The 15,903-nt window shown below is 43.3% G+C and overlaps 5 protein-coding genes across 5 annotated transcripts; 4 read left to right on the forward strand and 1 right to left on the reverse strand.

The window, feature by feature from the left end:
* Nucleotides 1–439: 439 nt before the first annotated feature.
* Nucleotides 440–4,455, reverse strand: EAF01_006143 (uncharacterized protein; the record flags this gene model as incomplete). Its single annotated transcript, XM_038914397.1, has 7 exons — nucleotides 440–1,356; nucleotides 1,416–1,965; nucleotides 2,016–2,234; nucleotides 2,284–2,484; nucleotides 2,538–2,846; nucleotides 2,898–3,050; nucleotides 3,106–4,455. 7 exons carry the CDS (start codon nucleotides 4,453–4,455, stop codon nucleotides 440–442), a joined length of 3,699 nt encoding a protein of 1,232 aa, XP_038770846.1.
* A 2,505-nt stretch (nucleotides 4,456–6,960) lies between these two features.
* On the forward strand, nucleotides 6,961–7,820 carry EAF01_006144 (uncharacterized protein; the record flags this gene model as incomplete). Its single annotated transcript, XM_038914398.1, has 4 exons — nucleotides 6,961–7,119; nucleotides 7,166–7,238; nucleotides 7,296–7,639; nucleotides 7,701–7,820. The coding sequence occupies 4 exons, from the start codon at nucleotides 6,961–6,963 to the stop codon at nucleotides 7,818–7,820; spliced, it is 696 nt and encodes a 231-aa protein (XP_038770847.1).
* Nucleotides 7,821–8,658: 838 nt separating this feature from the next.
* Nucleotides 8,659–9,628, forward strand: EAF01_006145 (uncharacterized protein; the record flags this gene model as incomplete). Its single annotated transcript, XM_038914399.1, has 5 exons — nucleotides 8,659–8,733; nucleotides 8,879–8,971; nucleotides 9,026–9,179; nucleotides 9,236–9,441; nucleotides 9,497–9,628. The coding sequence occupies 5 exons, from the start codon at nucleotides 8,659–8,661 to the stop codon at nucleotides 9,626–9,628; spliced, it is 660 nt and encodes a 219-aa protein (XP_038770848.1).
* Nucleotides 9,629–10,850: 1,222 nt separating this feature from the next.
* On the forward strand, nucleotides 10,851–13,183 carry EAF01_006146 (uncharacterized protein; the record flags this gene model as incomplete). The annotated part of the gene is made up of 10 exons (XM_038914400.1): nucleotides 10,851–11,089; nucleotides 11,153–11,268; nucleotides 11,317–11,463; nucleotides 11,514–11,628; nucleotides 11,763–11,996; nucleotides 12,058–12,113; nucleotides 12,162–12,359; nucleotides 12,452–12,681; nucleotides 12,742–12,895; nucleotides 12,963–13,183. 10 exons carry the CDS (start codon nucleotides 10,851–10,853, stop codon nucleotides 13,181–13,183), a joined length of 1,710 nt encoding a protein of 569 aa, XP_038770849.1.
* A 483-nt stretch (nucleotides 13,184–13,666) lies between these two features.
* Nucleotides 13,667–15,728, forward strand: EAF01_006147 (uncharacterized protein; the record flags this gene model as incomplete). The annotated part of the gene is made up of 4 exons (XM_038914401.1): nucleotides 13,667–13,932; nucleotides 14,067–14,178; nucleotides 14,250–14,740; nucleotides 14,801–15,728. The coding sequence occupies 4 exons, from the start codon at nucleotides 13,667–13,669 to the stop codon at nucleotides 15,726–15,728; spliced, it is 1,797 nt and encodes a 598-aa protein (XP_038770850.1).
* Nucleotides 15,729–15,903: the final 175 nt, after the last annotated feature.

Here is a 15,903-nt window from a genome sequence, read left to right on the forward strand (position 1 = left end):
TTGTATGGGCGATATGTAAATTCATGGAGTCTAATTTCACAGTATCAGATGGAAATCAACTTTACATTTTATCATCTCAGACTTTACAGTTAGTATACCCTAAATATTTATGATTTGGAGGATCATGATATCCTATAATCTCACATATCAAGAGAATATTGAGGCACCACCTTAATCCATAGCGGAAAGAAATATCTGAGAATCTTTGCAGGCTTTGTCCTAAGCTCATAGCAATATGTAAATACTGAACTAGAGCAACAAACAAATCATTACTCGTCCCAAGATCACGATCCAGACGATTGATTTCTCATAAATTCTCTTCACAATCACCTCACTGCGGCCGACAAATATCAAATCATTCCTAATATTTCCTATAAACAAACGTTAACTACCTATGAATTACCTAATACAAGTCACTGTGTTACCCCAATCCCTCAATCTAACGGAAAAGATTCTTAAATCCCTCCATCAACATAGCTCTATTTCTCCCCTTTCTCTGCTGCGCCTGCAACAAATCTCCTGCCGCTTCCTCTCTACCACTACTATTATCAACCATCATCGACGAATGCAACACATTCTCCTTTCTCACCTCCTCTCCATGCGCAGCCGTAACAATCGGTAAAGCCAACGAACTCTTTCCAGACGGAGATTTCGAAGCAGAAGAACGCTTCGAATTCAACGAATCATCTAACGATCCCGAGCTCTTCTTGCTCCTGAAACTCGCTAGACGCGCCATGATTGGACTGGCAGTTGCAGAGCGAGCAGCTCCCGTACCAGTACTACCCTCCTTCTCATCGATAATCACAGCAAGTCGTGAGCTATGTCTTCCAGCGCTTGTATCCTGGCACATAGAGTATTCATCTTCGGGCAATGGCATACTATCGCTAGAGCTGAGACGAGCTTGGCGATTGAGAACCATGGGTCGGAGACTATCCAGCTCGGTGGCCGTGTGATCTTCTGTGCTCTTGTGAAGACTGGCGATACTACCCGAGCGCTTGGTGATGCTGGAGATACTCGCGTGGCTAATCTTGCGCATCATAGAGCTTGCGGATGCTCGGACGGTGTGTTCGCGGTGGGGTCGGGAGCCCATGCCGGGGTAAGGGATGATGTCGCGGGTCCAGACGTCGGCGAGAAGGGTTTCGAGACGGACGCGCTCGGTGCGGGATGGAGCGAGGATTGTAGGGCGATGTGGACCAGCTAGAGAATGGGATCTGTTGATCGAGAGCTGGGAAGCGGAGCTTGAGAGAGATGGTTCGACTGTGGCGCAAGTGTTTCTCACAATAACGCTAAGAGGAATGGTGGTTTGACCTTTCATTGTTGTGGCTCTGTGTATAGAGTTGCGTCGAGCAACAGTACCTGTTTCAGAATCGATTAGCCCAAAGAACGTAAAAGTACCAGAAGTATGTGAGACCTACCTGGCTTTCCGTAGACCGTTCCCATCGGCTTGATATCAAGTGACAATGATGCTGTCATTTCTTGCTGAACAGTGCTATTGCATTGCTTGCCAGAACGATCGATCAAACGGCTCTTCCACTCCAATTCTTCCTTTGCAGAGCATGCGCTGACTATCATTTCGAAGAGTTGAGAGATGTGCTCGAATACAATCTTCCAGGAATGGGGCGCCGTGTGACATTGTAAGCCTAGGTATTCCATGTCAGAATTTCTGTGCAGAGCAATGGAGCTCGGAGAAACCAAGCGAGAAGAATAGCTAATACCTTTACCGTTATCAACATCCTCAACAGTGAGTTCACTAATCGGAATACAAGCCTGAATAGCATAAATCTCATCTTGCGTTCCAGAAGGCTGAGCAAGAACGAAGAATTTCTCGTACATGAGAGCTACGAGGTACTGTCCAGTAATATTACGACCTGCAACCGTGTCTTGCGTCTGCCAACAAACATGAAGCACACCACACAAATGATTCTGCTCAAGCACACGAACCTTATCACGAGATCTACTTTCCGGCTGGGTAATGTTAGCAGGAGAAGGCAGTTTATTGAAATTCGAAGACTTGCCTGGCTTGTAAATAGTAGACGATCTTGCAATAGCCATGTTCTTGACATCGCAGTTGCTTTTTGATGATTTCCTGCGGCGGAATTCATCGTCTTGTGAACTTCTTTGAGTCGGAAAAGCGCAGTCTCAACGGTGGTAGAGGATTCTGGACAATCGCAGACGGGACTTTGTTCTAGGAGACGACCAAACAAAACTTCGTATCTAGCGATACGATGGATAGGCTTTGAATACTGTTAGCATTCGCTGATTCAAATGAAATCTTTCACTTACCTTAATGAAGTAATCATCAAAATGTCTTCCTTTGCGGGAGCCATTCTCTCGATTATCAGTAGAGATGATCATTTCCTCAGTTGATCGAATGGCTTGATTGAAATCTTTCCACTCATCCGTAGTTCTGTACGATGTATGGATCTGCTTCATAACCTCACTATGCATGATTCCATAAGATTCATACAAGAACAATCCCGGGATCTGCTTATAACGTGTTAGCATTTGTGCCATGAACAATAGTATGATTTCCGAACCTTTCCACAAAAGACCTTTGCAATCTCTCCCGCAACCTTCGGATCACCAATGTGTCGACCACGGCTTTCGGTAGGATTCGAAGCAGGTGCTTCGCCTAGACTTTGCCATCTCTTGTGTCCCTTGACTGGAGGGTGGCTCGGTGGATTAACCACTCCTACACCGGAAGACTTATTTGTATTAGCCACAACTGTGACGAGTTCGTTATAGAGTTCGTTATTGTGGTTCCAGATGTCCTTGAGAGTAATAACAATGGACTTGCGTAAGCTTTGTGAGAGGATGGGAATGGTGATCAGGAGACCTTCGAAGACCTAGCTAAGGATCAGTAAAGAGTGGAGTGGAAAGGATTCATTGCAACATACACGTATGAGAGCTTGAATATCATCAAGGTATGCCTTCTCGGTGGATAGAATTTCCTCAATAACACCTTGACGTTGTTCCATGCGCTTAATTACCTCCTTGTCGAGGATAAATGCCCGTGATAAGCAATTTCCGTTATCTTCAGACGCTCTTCCCTATTGGAGAATATTAGTCGTGTACCAAGTTGAAGACCGGAAGAAGATTACTTACAGCATAGGATGCTCTACTGCTGTAGTCAGTTCGTTGATGGCGAGATGACATGCCTGTTCTTGAACGTGGTGCAATGCTAAAGCTTGCAAGACTGGTTCCAACACTTTTCATGTTATTCACAAAACCATAGGAGCTGCCCGATAGAGACTTTCTGTGTCCAGGTCTCTGTGAGGCGATTGGTGATTCAAACAAATCTCCTTCAATTCTGTTTCTAGGCATGTCACAGCTGGTTGTCTTCCTATGTCCACCTCGTCGCTTGATGGTGAGTAGAAACTTTTCGAAAGGATTTGCTTGATTCGTAACTACTGGCTTTGGTTCCATTGGAATTGGACTGTCCAAAGAGAATCTAGCGTGACGAGCGGCTTTCTCATCTAGATCGTGAATGACTTGTAATCCAACTTCAGCCAGGTTGCGCATGGTGCTAGAGACTCTGCTTCCCAGACTGCTACTAGTGGAAGACTTGTCATGGCGCCTGGTGGCAGTCATTGCTGCAATGTGGTCATCTGTATATTGATCGTCTATGTCATCGAAAAATTGAGCGCGAGCAGCAGCTTTCTCATCTAAATCATTGACCACCTGTAGTCCTTTAGCAGCCAAGTTCCTCATAGTATTAGAGATTTTGTTTCCGAAACTGTTTTCAATCGCAGATTTCTCCCGATCGTGAGAAACTGGCATTGCAGTGAAAGACTCTCCCGCGCGTTGATTTTCAAAAGCTGAGTGACCGATTTCGGAATTGATATCGTAGCTGCCACTAGTTGCATATTTCTCTTGATGGTTGATGACTGGCATTGTAGTAGGCTCGTCTGCAAATTGATTTTGGATGGGTGCAGGATCAACTTCAGAATTATCGTTAAAGTGATCGTTGTTGGCGGACTGTTTTGGGTGTTTTAAGGTATCTGATTCCATTTCGATAAGCTCTCGGGGATTGATCGCTAGATCGCTGGCGGGAACAGTATCAGCGGGCTCAGAGACTCTTTCTCTGTTCCACATTAATTTCTTTACTCGAATAGGTTCCTCGATGGCTTCTTCAATAGGGCTTTCGATTGGTACACCTTCTTCGTTGTAGTAGTTGATGGTATATTTGGTGTCAAAGGTGATGCAATTTTCTGGAAAATGTCTTGCTTCGTGGACGCCTTTCGCGGGAGGATCAGCTAAACTATTTGACCACCACTTCTGTCCAAGAGCTGGGACTTCCTCACCAAATTTATCTTTGATGTACTTTGAGGTGCCGATATTTGTAGATCCGCGGAGAGATGTAATTTTCTTGGCCAAGGTATCAACTTTTTTGATGACGGAAACGGATTCGATTGATGCGTCAAGAGCTTTATTTTCCTGGTCAGAAGTTTCCATAATATTTCTTAAAAGAGAGGAGTAAAATTGAATCAAAATTGAATCAAGATTGAATCAAAAAGGAGCAAAAGCAAAGGGAGCAAGTGGAGCAAAAATGTAGATACAAAATCGTTCCAATGGACCAAGAAGGGTTTGCCAATGTAAAGTTGAAGAGCACAAGAAGATCAACTGAAGAAATCAATTCTAATATCACAATTAAATTCGGAGAAAGAGCAACTCTTTGGGTAGAAGTCAAGTTGGGAAGGTTCGAAGTGTGTTTGTTTGTTCTGGTGTGAATTTACGCGAAGGGGTAATCTCAAATGTAAGTTGAGTCTACAAGGAAAGAAAAAAAAGCTAACCACAACAACCCATCGGCCGAGTGATACAATACAAACCAAAATTGAGAATCAAAACATAAACAGAAACAATGGCCCACTACTAAACTTTCATGTTCAGTTTTGTCGCAAATTAACAATCACTAACTAGGAGTGTTGTTATAATCCCATGTAGGTTCTTTATGTATCACTTTATCATAATCAGAATCACAACACAAACAAGAACTATGTATATAACTTCCAAAAAATAGCTTTTGTAAGTTCTTATCGACTCTGTTCAAGCAATGAAGTTGGGTATTTGAAAAGAGGAGTATGGACCCTGACGACAAAAATATGTTCTGGCTTTACTCTCCCTTCACTTACCAACATGGAATAGCTTCTTTGAGATGGAAATGATGACCTCCGCTGGATCTCTCGATCCTACTCTTTGCATGCGCAAACTCTTTTATGATCATGCAAAATCGTCCCTTAGCTTGGGCCAATTTTATAAGAGCCATTCACCTGATCTCCTGGATCGGCGCCTGCCGAACTCCAGACACTTCTTTCCAAGTCTTTGATTTACTAACTAGAAGAGGTAGAAACTGCAGAGAAATTAACAAAGGTCATCAACTACACTCAAAAGGCTCTCGAGAAGCAGTCGCATTCGGCAAATTCAACGGACTACAGGTTTCGACTACCGCTGCTAGATTTGTCCGCAAATCATATCTATAGGCTGTCAACGTATCCCTCGAAACACAGCTCCAGAGACCCTTTGCTATCGATGCTGACAGTCATCAGCCATCAGCCATCACTGGCTTGCAGTAAGTGATTGGTATTGGTGGCTTTATAAATAATAAGACACCTGCTGTACGTTACCTTGCATCTACTTATACTTGAAGAATGAAAGGGCACTTCGGTCATACGACTCATTTGTTTATTCCGATTTCTTGTTGTGAGTCACAAATAATAACGCTGGGTATGCATCTGCGGTGAAGCCTCGCGATGTGGTTTACACAGGGAGTTGTCGCAACGTTTTCATCTACATATACCACCTCACAAGGGTTATATATGCAGAAGCTAAGCATCCCACTGCTCCTTAGAAATCAAGCATAAACTCTTGCAAATAAGATTCACGCACAAATAGGATAAGGGATCGATAGAGCATTCTCTTTATGTTGCTTTGTTACGATCCTTATCTAATAATCACCATGGCAATGCCTCATCCTTCTTATAGAACTTTCAATGCAACGCTCGCACGTCAGCCACCAGTATATCACCAGACAACCCTAACAACTGTTTCAACTCCCCTCCAAAGCTAAAAGATGTATTAGCAGAGTAAAGAGGGGAATTGTGAGAGAAGGAATATGCGGACCTTACAAAGAAAAAAAAGTTCACGTGGATACCAAAGATTTCGAGTGTCATAATGCATTGTTTTACTCCGCTAATATCACTACCTGGATGTTGAGATTATATTCCACGGTATCAAGGTGATGCTGCTAATCTATAACCGCTTTGATTATCAAATGCTGGCATTTACTATCATGTTAGAGGGAAGCACTAATTCTCGTTGGCGTACAATTACCACAACGATATGAAAATGAATTACTATTCTTTAGGCTTCTTGGCCTTGAGATGCGCAGAACACCCATATACAACCAATGGCTGAATGAACGGGCAAGAACGACAGGAGAAGAGAGGTATATAGAGGTATGATATGTCTCTAGACTTTCATAATGGATACACTTTTCGTCCCCGGTGTACTATGAATCAACTCTGGCATTGCAAACTTCTCATTCCTTCTTCATTACAAGAAAACTTCCACTAGCAAATTGCCATCTTTGTGTCAATGGTGCACTTCATCAATATATAACACGTTTGGAAGGAAGAAAATGTCTTATGAATTTATCTCCACACCGTTCTGTCTAAGTACACTTACAGAACCAAATCGCACTTGTGATTCAACAGCCTCATGAAGATACTCAGGAACTGAAGTTGGTCAACTGGGAGTGAATGCAGGATTGTGGAACGAGAGATTAGTCATCGTCGGAGCTCTACATTGGTTTACCCCGCCATTTTTACATAAGTTCAATGCATTGCGTCTATCATCGCAGCCTGGTCTGATATAATTCACAAGGCTGAACTGAACGAATGATCTCACTATCTTAGAGAATATCAAGCAGCAGCACAGCCTGAGATGGGATTACCTTTAAACATGGAAAATCTACATGCCCCTACGATTCCCTCTGGCCCTACATCTAGACCAGGAGCCACAAATGGAATGCAAACTGATGGCCTAACATTTTCTCAACTTCAGGGAAAGAAAGACAGTATAGAAGCTGAAATCAAAGCTCTGAGTGGTGTTCTTGACTCGGCAGGTTATACTTCAAATTTTATGAGCTTCTGCTAATGTATATCAGCATGGTGTGGACATGAATACAAGACTTTTGACTCCTGATGGTTTCCCTAGAGCAGATTTAGACGTTGCACAAAGTAAGCATTCTACTTTCATGAAAGTATGTATGATATGAGCTAATTCCTTCCCCAAAGTTAGAACTACCAGGTCACGGATAATTTATCTCAAAAACGACCACAAAGCTCTTATGAGCGTCATTGAGAAGCATATCCACGAACATTTTGCGAGACTTGCCGAAAATCCAAACACAGAGGAGCCTGTTGTCGACGAAGCTCAGGCCAGTAGAATCGTACCTTCTTTCGATGAGCCAGCACCTTTGGATCTACCATTCGCAAAGGTCAATAGTGTTGCAGCGGGAAGCCCTGCGGACGATGCTGGCCTAAAAGCTGGTGACACAATCAGAAATTTTGGTTATGTCAATCATGCGAACCATGATGGCTTGAAAAGGGTAGGAGAATGTGTACAAGGAAACGAGGGTGTATGTGTTCTATATCATGATTAAATGCTCGAAATCTTACTAATTTATACTTTTACAATAGCGCGAGGTTATGGTAAAGGTTTCAAGAGATTTGGGACGCCAAGAGCTACAATTAAGTTTGACACCACGAAGAAACTGGGGAGGCAGAGGGCTTTTGGGCTGCCACATTCTGCCATTGTAAATTAAAATTGATTACTCTTACAATATTGTGGCGTTTGGGTTCTGGTGGAATAGTTTGGCCCAATTTTTTCCATGCCAACACATAAGGTTATTTTGGGCATCGTTAGATTCAGTACAATGTTAGTAGCTACCAGCAATACTTTCTGTGTATCAAGGTCAAGCTAGATAGCCTGGGATAGAAACGACGAGATGATCTTACATCTGATAATTAAGGCGGATGACCAGTAGCTTCTCGGTAGCTTCCTGAAAATACTGTCATAAAACGTATGCTTGTTACTATCTTGATACCTGGTAGGCGTACAAGTGAACAAAGCCGAACAATGAAACTTTTGATATCATCTACATACCAAGAGGGCTCGTAATACTGCCTAGAGGCTTCGAATCAGATGAACTCAAATAACAATTTCGAAACAAAACAATTTAATGTGATAATTCACAAACTGCATTCAAACATTCAAAAATTTCATTCCACTTAATTCCACTGTTCCAAGATTTTGACATTGGTTGACGGTGAATGAATGACAGAATAATAACGTGACTTCTATCAAAAATACATTTTTCGCTTACATAAAGTCCGCCCACCGCTTTCTTCTCACTAAAGTTTTGGTCTTGTAGCAATCAAAACATTCTCACATCCTTGGAGACCAAATCATACTCCACCACGTCCACGACGAATTTTCAACGATAACAGGTACCCCTCCTCCTCTACAACTCTTCTAGTCATCAAATTCATTCTCGCATCAACAAATTTACATTTGCGCTGACTATTTGATCAACAGTATCGACCCGTGCCAGATCTGTTTACCTAAATTTCTACCTACCGAAAGCATCAAGAAATCATGGCGGAGACTTCTGCTGCACCAACAACACCAACCTTCAAGCTCGTGCTTGTCGGTGATGGAGGAACTGGCAAGGTAAGACAGTCGAACTTACGGATGATCATATCGCTCTCGTCGTTGTCTAGTTGTTGAGTTGGATATCATTGTCGCGAAATTTGCGCCTTCATTCCAACGATAGAGGCGTCGTAGCATCTTGGATCAAAGGCTAATCATCAAATAGACTACCTTCGTCAAGCGCCATTTGACTGGTGAGTTCGAGAAGAAATATATCGCCACTCTCGGTGTCGAAGTTCACCCCCTTGGATTTACTACCGTATGTTGCGAATTCCCCACCTTGGCCCAAGGCAAGGTTGACTAACACTCGCAGAACTTGGGAAACATCCAATTCGACGTCTGGGATACTGCTGGACAAGAGAAGTTCGGAGGTCTCCGTGATGGATATTACATCAATGGCCAATGCGGTATCATCATGTTCGATGTTACTTCCCGTATCACATACAAAAACGTTCCCAACTGGCATCGTAAGCTCCTTCAAAATCTCGTGTTGGAATGGTCTCAAAACTAATTCTCCGGATAGGTGATTTGGTTCGTGTTTGCGAAAACATTCCTATTGTTCTTACCGGAAACAAGGTCGATGTCAAGGAACGTAAAGTAAAGGCAAAGACCATCACCTTCCACAGAAAGAAGAATCTCCAATACTACGACATTTCGGCTAAATCCAACTACAACTTCGAGAAGCCTTTCTTGTGGTTGGCCCGCAAGCTCGTTGGTAACCCAACTTTGGTACGGACACAACTATTTCCATAATTTCCAAAGTAATGTGACTAATATGTATCAGGAATTCGTTGCTGCACCAGCATTGGCACCACCAACTGCACAAGTCGATGAGGAGCTCCTGAAGGTATACCACAAGGAGATGGAAGACGCCGCTGCTATGCCACTTCCAGATGAGGATGACAACGATTTGTAAATCGACCGCAATAATGTCCAGAGGACCTTCGATCAATCAGCAGCATCTTAGATAGTTCTTTTTCTCTCGGTGGTATTTGCATTTCTCCTGTCGATCGGTTTTGCGCATAGAGGCAGATGACGCTCTCTCGTTTACTCGGAGCAGGGACATCACAGGCCAAGGGGTATGCTGGGAGGGATGGATTGGGAATTTTATGAGCGACGAACATCTTGAGATAGAATTAATTCTCGAGATATCACTGCCATTGGCAGCTTATGTAGCTAGAGCAAAAAGCCATTAGTTCTTTTGATAGACAACTTTATGAACTCAAGGGCTTGTAAGGCCATAACGAAAAAAAGTGGTTAAATTGTGATTGGATACGACCGGGAAATTGAATTTTTTTTAAGTATTACCCAGCCTCCCAGACATGTATTGTCAGCATATCTTATCATTTGCCAATTTCCAGACAAGATACTTTCCATATCAGCGGTCAGACTTAACTACTAAGCCATAGAAGGAAGCTCGGATCTCGATCTCTAAGCTCTTATTACTACCTAACCCTCATGCTTTTTACTTGCTTGTCATCGATTTTTGGTACCGAGTTGACCTTAAAGGATATGACGATATACTCTTCGCTGTTTTCGCCAGTTGTATCCCTGTATGAGATGCAGTTCCCAACAGAGATGCTTCTCCGATATGAGAAATCCACGGATATTGCACTTAGATACCCCAGCCAACAAACCCCGCACCACTTCTTATCGTGTATAACATTATACCAGGTTGAGCGAAGGCTAACAAGTTTGTTGAACATAATTGCCCAATGAATAGTTTCCGAGCCGATTTCTCCGTGTGTTCCAGGTAGCGTCTACCGAAAAAAAAAGGTTGTTATTCATTTGTCTTATCTACAAACCCTATCCTACGCAATGCAGTTCCAGCAAGATTCCTAGATTATCCTTGAAGTACAATCGTCACTCGATCTGCAATAGGATGAGGCGGCTACTATTCCTCGTATTCCGAACTCGATTTAACTCCTGCTTGAAATATGACAAGGTCTGAATGTTGCTCATTCAGTGGAGTTGATGCAGGCGTTTTGCATAGTGATAATGAGCTAAAACACATCAGGAAGGACGTTAAGATTTGCGATGTTGAGGTGTTTTCGTGTACCTATAAGTATTGTACACCCAAGTCTGTTCATGGAACATGATGATGATATCTTCGTTGAATATACTCCTTTGTATGAACAATGATTTCCCCAATCACAGCAGGATTAGCATTGTTCACAGTGGTGAACGGTGCCAAAATCACCCAGAGGAATGTACAAGCTAGTCTGGCAGGCCGAGGCGTCCCAGCAAATGCAACTGGGGTAAAGACTCTGGTTACACCTCAAAACATAACAATTCGTTACAAGGAGCCTGGAAAAGAAGGCGTGTGTGAAACTACACCTGGTGTGAACTCGTACTCGGGATACATCGACCTTGATGCGTACGTTCTTCTTGAAGCCTGACATTTGAAGTATTGTAGTCCCAAGATGCTAAACTTTCTTAGCAACTCACATACCTTCTTCTGGTTTTTTGAAGCTCGAAACGATCCTGCAAATGCACCAGTCACTTTATGGCTTAATGGTGGACCCGGTTCTGATTCTATGATTGGTCTCTTTCAAGGCATGTACCACCATGGAACACCCATTGGAAACTAGCTGACCTTGCCAGAATTGGGGCCTTGTAATGTTACAGCAAACCTCACTACCGAATTAAACCCTTATTCGTTTAGCGAGTATTCGAACTTACTGTTCCTTTCTCAACCTCTGGGCGTTGGCTTTTCGTATGGTTCTGAAGGCGAAGGAAGTTTGAATCCATGTAAGTAGCTCGACAAATCGTTCATGAAGACGTACTAACTTGGGAAACAGTCACCGGTGTTTATGAGAATTCTTCATTTGCTGGAGCGCAAGGAAGATATCCTATCATCAATGCGACAGCCCTCGACACGACAGATTTGTCGGCTGTAGCCGCTTGGCACGTTCTGTAAGAAACACTTTTTTCTCTGCTGAAGACATAGAGACTGGCTGCTCATGTTTCAATTTTTGGGATCTCTCATCTCTGTTATCTTCAGTCTTCTATAACAGTTGTAATATTTTCATCGTCCTAATGTTTCACAGGCAAGGGTTTCTTGGCGGCTTGCCCCAACTCGACCCAGCTGTCAACCTCACCACGAAAAAGGAATTTAATCTATGGACAGAAAGTTATGGGGGTCACTATGGTCCAGCTTTTTACAAGTACTTCTACGACAGAAATCAGGAAATTGCAAACGGCACTATTGCAGGTATCCAACTAGAATTTAACACCCTTGGTGTTGGTAATGGAATCATCGACGAATATATCCAGGCACCCTTGTAAGTCATGTCACCAATGTTTGTGTGTGCATCGAAGATCTACTAATCATGTAACTGATAGTTATCCCGAATTTGCGGTGAATAACTCATATGGCATCAAGGCTTATAACGACACAGGTATTCAAACCACTACCAAACATTCGTTGACTATACTGACTACAATAGTCTACAACTTTGCAAAGTTTGCTTTGAATATGGGCAATGGCTGCCTTGACCAGATAGGTCTTTGCAGAGCAACAAACTTGACATCCGCTGCAGATCAAGCAATCTGCACTGAAGCCGAGAACCTCTGCAGAGACACAGTGGAAGGGGTCTACTATACGTATGGAGGGCGGGGAGCCTATGACATCAGACATCCATATGGTCCGTTCGCCCATTTTGATACGCTCCTCAATTTCTTCTCCATACGATTCAAAGATTACATTGACATGAAGTTGAGCTAACCACATTTTCAGATGATCCAACTCCACCAACATACTTTCTTGATTACCTCAACTTGGCCTCTACACAAAATGCTCTAGGAGTAAACCTGAATTATAGCGAGGACGCCAATGAGGAAGTTTACTACGCATTCCAACAGACTGGAGATTTTGTCTATCCCACTTTCTTGGAAGATATAGAATATTTACTGGCAAACGACGTTAGAGTATCACTATTTTATGGTGATGCAGATTATATTTGCAATGCAAGTTTATGCCCAGATAGTTGATTCGTTACAAGAACCTAAACTAACACGAACAAATAGTGGTTTGGAGGAGAAGCCATTTCCTTGGCCGCAAAGTATACTCACAGCGCTGAGTTTGCGGCCGCAGGATATGCTCCATTCATCGTCGATGGAACAGAGTACGGAGAAGTAAGACAGTATGGAAACTTCAGTTTCTTGAGAATCTATGAAGCAGGTATGTCATATCTCCCTACACTTAAATATGATCAAGATTTGATTCACTGACTGACTCTTACGAAAAGGTCATGAAGTACCATACTACCAGCCAGTAGCAAGTTTGGAGTTCTTCAGACGAACGTTACTTGACCTCGACATCGCGGAAGGAAAGGCAAGGGTTGCCAGTAACTATTCAAGTCCGGGTACCGCTTCAGCTACTCACACTGAAGCTTTTGTTGCCTTACCGTCATCTACATCAGGATCTAGTACAGCAGCAGCTCTACCAGATGGATTACCCAACTGGTAAAGACGGAAAAGTATTCCTGTTTAAGAGTATATTTACCACTAAGAATCCCTGTCCTGGATCGGAAAGTGCATGCAGGTCACGTGTTGACGATCAATCGTTCGTCATGTAGCAAATATAGATGTATTATCAAGACTTTATTGAACTATGAAAATTGATTGTGAAATATTGACAAACCTTCAAAGTTCTGATCAATTGAATTTGAACTGCATAAAACATTTAAATTAATTGGTCATACTTCGTGATGATAACATTATCTGTTCCGGGGTAGATGTGGAAATTCCTTGGATTCTTTAGATTCTCGCTTGCGTCGCGGTTCCCCAAACGCGTCGACCTCAACTCATGCATACAAATCTTCCTCCTCTCATTCCTCATCCCTCCCAATTCAGTTTATCCACACGGGAATTGGAATTTTTGTTATTGAGAATTTATATTCTATAACACATCCTTCAATTACATATTCATTTGGTATGAATAATCATTAATATGGACGACGCGACTCTACCCCCGATACCTCCACCCCGCTCTCCCTCACTAACTCTCCCTGAACATATCCCTCAACTTGATTCTGGGTCTGGCCCCCGGAGCCTACCTGAAGTAGAGAAGGAACGCCCGAATTACTCAGACAACAACGGAGATTTAGAGCCCGCCAATTCCTCACAGGACGTTGCTGCATTTGTTCCCCTCAAGGAAGAGGCCCCTGATAATGAAGGGAAATTGGAGGGTGGGAAGCAGAAAAGGAAACGCACCAGGTATGCAGGATTATGTCTTTTATCTGTATTTTGCAGGCCTTTTTTTTCGACACTTTTGGCTTGAACTTTCTGTTTCCATACAAAATGTTATATATTATACGAAGTATGGTGTGCTGATGAGTTGATTTCTGTAGCCCCGAAGACCAAGCATTTCTCGAAGCCCAGTACAAGGAAAACCCCAAACCGAACAAAGCAGCGCGTGCAGAAATAGTCAAAAGTGTTAGATTGAACGAGAAGGAAGTTCAGGTATGGCTACCGCCGAGTTCTATTGTACTATATTACAAGACGCGTCCCGACTGACTAGTCACTTCCCATAGATATGGTTCCAAAATCGTCGCCAAATCAATCGAAGAAAGTCGCGTCCACTTCTTCCACATGAAATTGCAGCCTTTGGTCTTGGTCTGAATCCCTTGTCTTCTGATCCTGCATCTATAGTCAACTATAGTAGCAGCCAGGAAACAGATGAGCAAGCCGAATCATCACTGCCAAACGAGGCTTTAAGAACACTTGATAATCAGGACGAATCTCGAATTTCACAGGACGTTGAGCTGTTAGCACCCGAAATAACATCTACAATCAAATCTTTAGAGAAAGTTGCGGAAGGTACTCAAAAGCTTCCGGTAAAGACCGAACTCAATTCTTTAGTCTCGGAGACACCCAGCAAGGAAACTCGCTCTCAATCGGTTTCGGAATCCCTATCTCAATCATTTTCCGCTACACCTGGATACCTGGCCAATCGTTGGAATAACGTGAACCCATTCTCAACCCCTGTTGCTGCTCACAGTGCCATGTTCACAACTCCCACCATGTATGCAATCCTAATTCTAAATCCTCCATCGCGAATGAGCTACTGACAAAATATCTCCAGTTCTCGACCAATCTTCCCATCGTCTTGCCCTGAAAGAATCACAACAGATACTACTCCATCTGCTACATCTCGAGTGCGTCTTTCAACTGGCCTTGATGGTAGAGCAGAGTTAGTCGAAGGAGAAATCACCCCTCCCCGCCCACATGCCGAACGGCCAACATCTTCATTGTCTAGCGTCATTCCACTAAAGCGAATGCGAAGCTTATATCGCAGCCATAGTGCCCTGCCTCTCGGATCTTCATCCTTTAATGGCCCTTACATGCCTCGTTTACGGAGTGGCCGCTCGCGTGATGCACGGACTTGGGAATTTTGTGCCGAAGGAGAGGCTCGTGACGAACTCACCACTCAGGCGGAAAATGAGTCCAGTGGTTCAGCAATCGCAGCTATTAGTCTTATCCGCTCGACTAGCAGCAGTGCTTTAAACCCCAATCCTAGTAAACGAAACACACTATCTCGACCGAATCTGCAAGGGAAGAGACCTAAATTGGGGCGCGCATCGTCAAGTGCTGCGAGGATGCAGAGTAGTATCAAGAAAGCCAGAGAGCCTATTAATGATAAAGATCCGTTGATGAGATCTCCATCAGGAGACTCGGACAAGGAGAATTGGGTCCCGTCTCAAAGTGGCGTAAACCCACGCCGGCGGCCTGCTCATATCCAAAAGGAGAGTGACAAAGAAGCGAAAGGAATCCTTCAAGACAATCCTAGCATCCCTACTCACGCAGACTTTGACGTCAACAGAAATAAGCGAAGAAAGAGCGCGCATTCTGAGCCCCAGGTTTATGAGGATGCAGAAGCTAGTACAAAGAATACCAAAGCTCCCGATGATGATGTTCAAAATTTTATGCAAGCTCCGGTGAGCCCGAGCAAGAAGGATGATGTCGATTGTATACAAGGGCTTCTATCATTGAGTCAGGGAAATTGGCGATAATCAGGGCTTTACGGGGTCAGCGATACGAGAAATGAATGACGATAAGGGGTCTTACTGGAGCTTGGTTGGTTGGGTATTGGTCAATTTTTGGAAAATGTAATAAAATTGGTGTAACATTGTGGTGTGGTGGTGTATGGTCAACTATTGTGGGTTCCACTAACATTTGGAAGATCCA

Source organism: Botrytis porri, assembly GCF_014898465.1.
Source record: "Botrytis porri strain MUCL 3234 chromosome Unknown BPOR_007, whole genome shotgun sequence".
NCBI lineage: Eukaryota > Fungi > Ascomycota > Leotiomycetes > Helotiales > Sclerotiniaceae > Botrytis > Botrytis porri.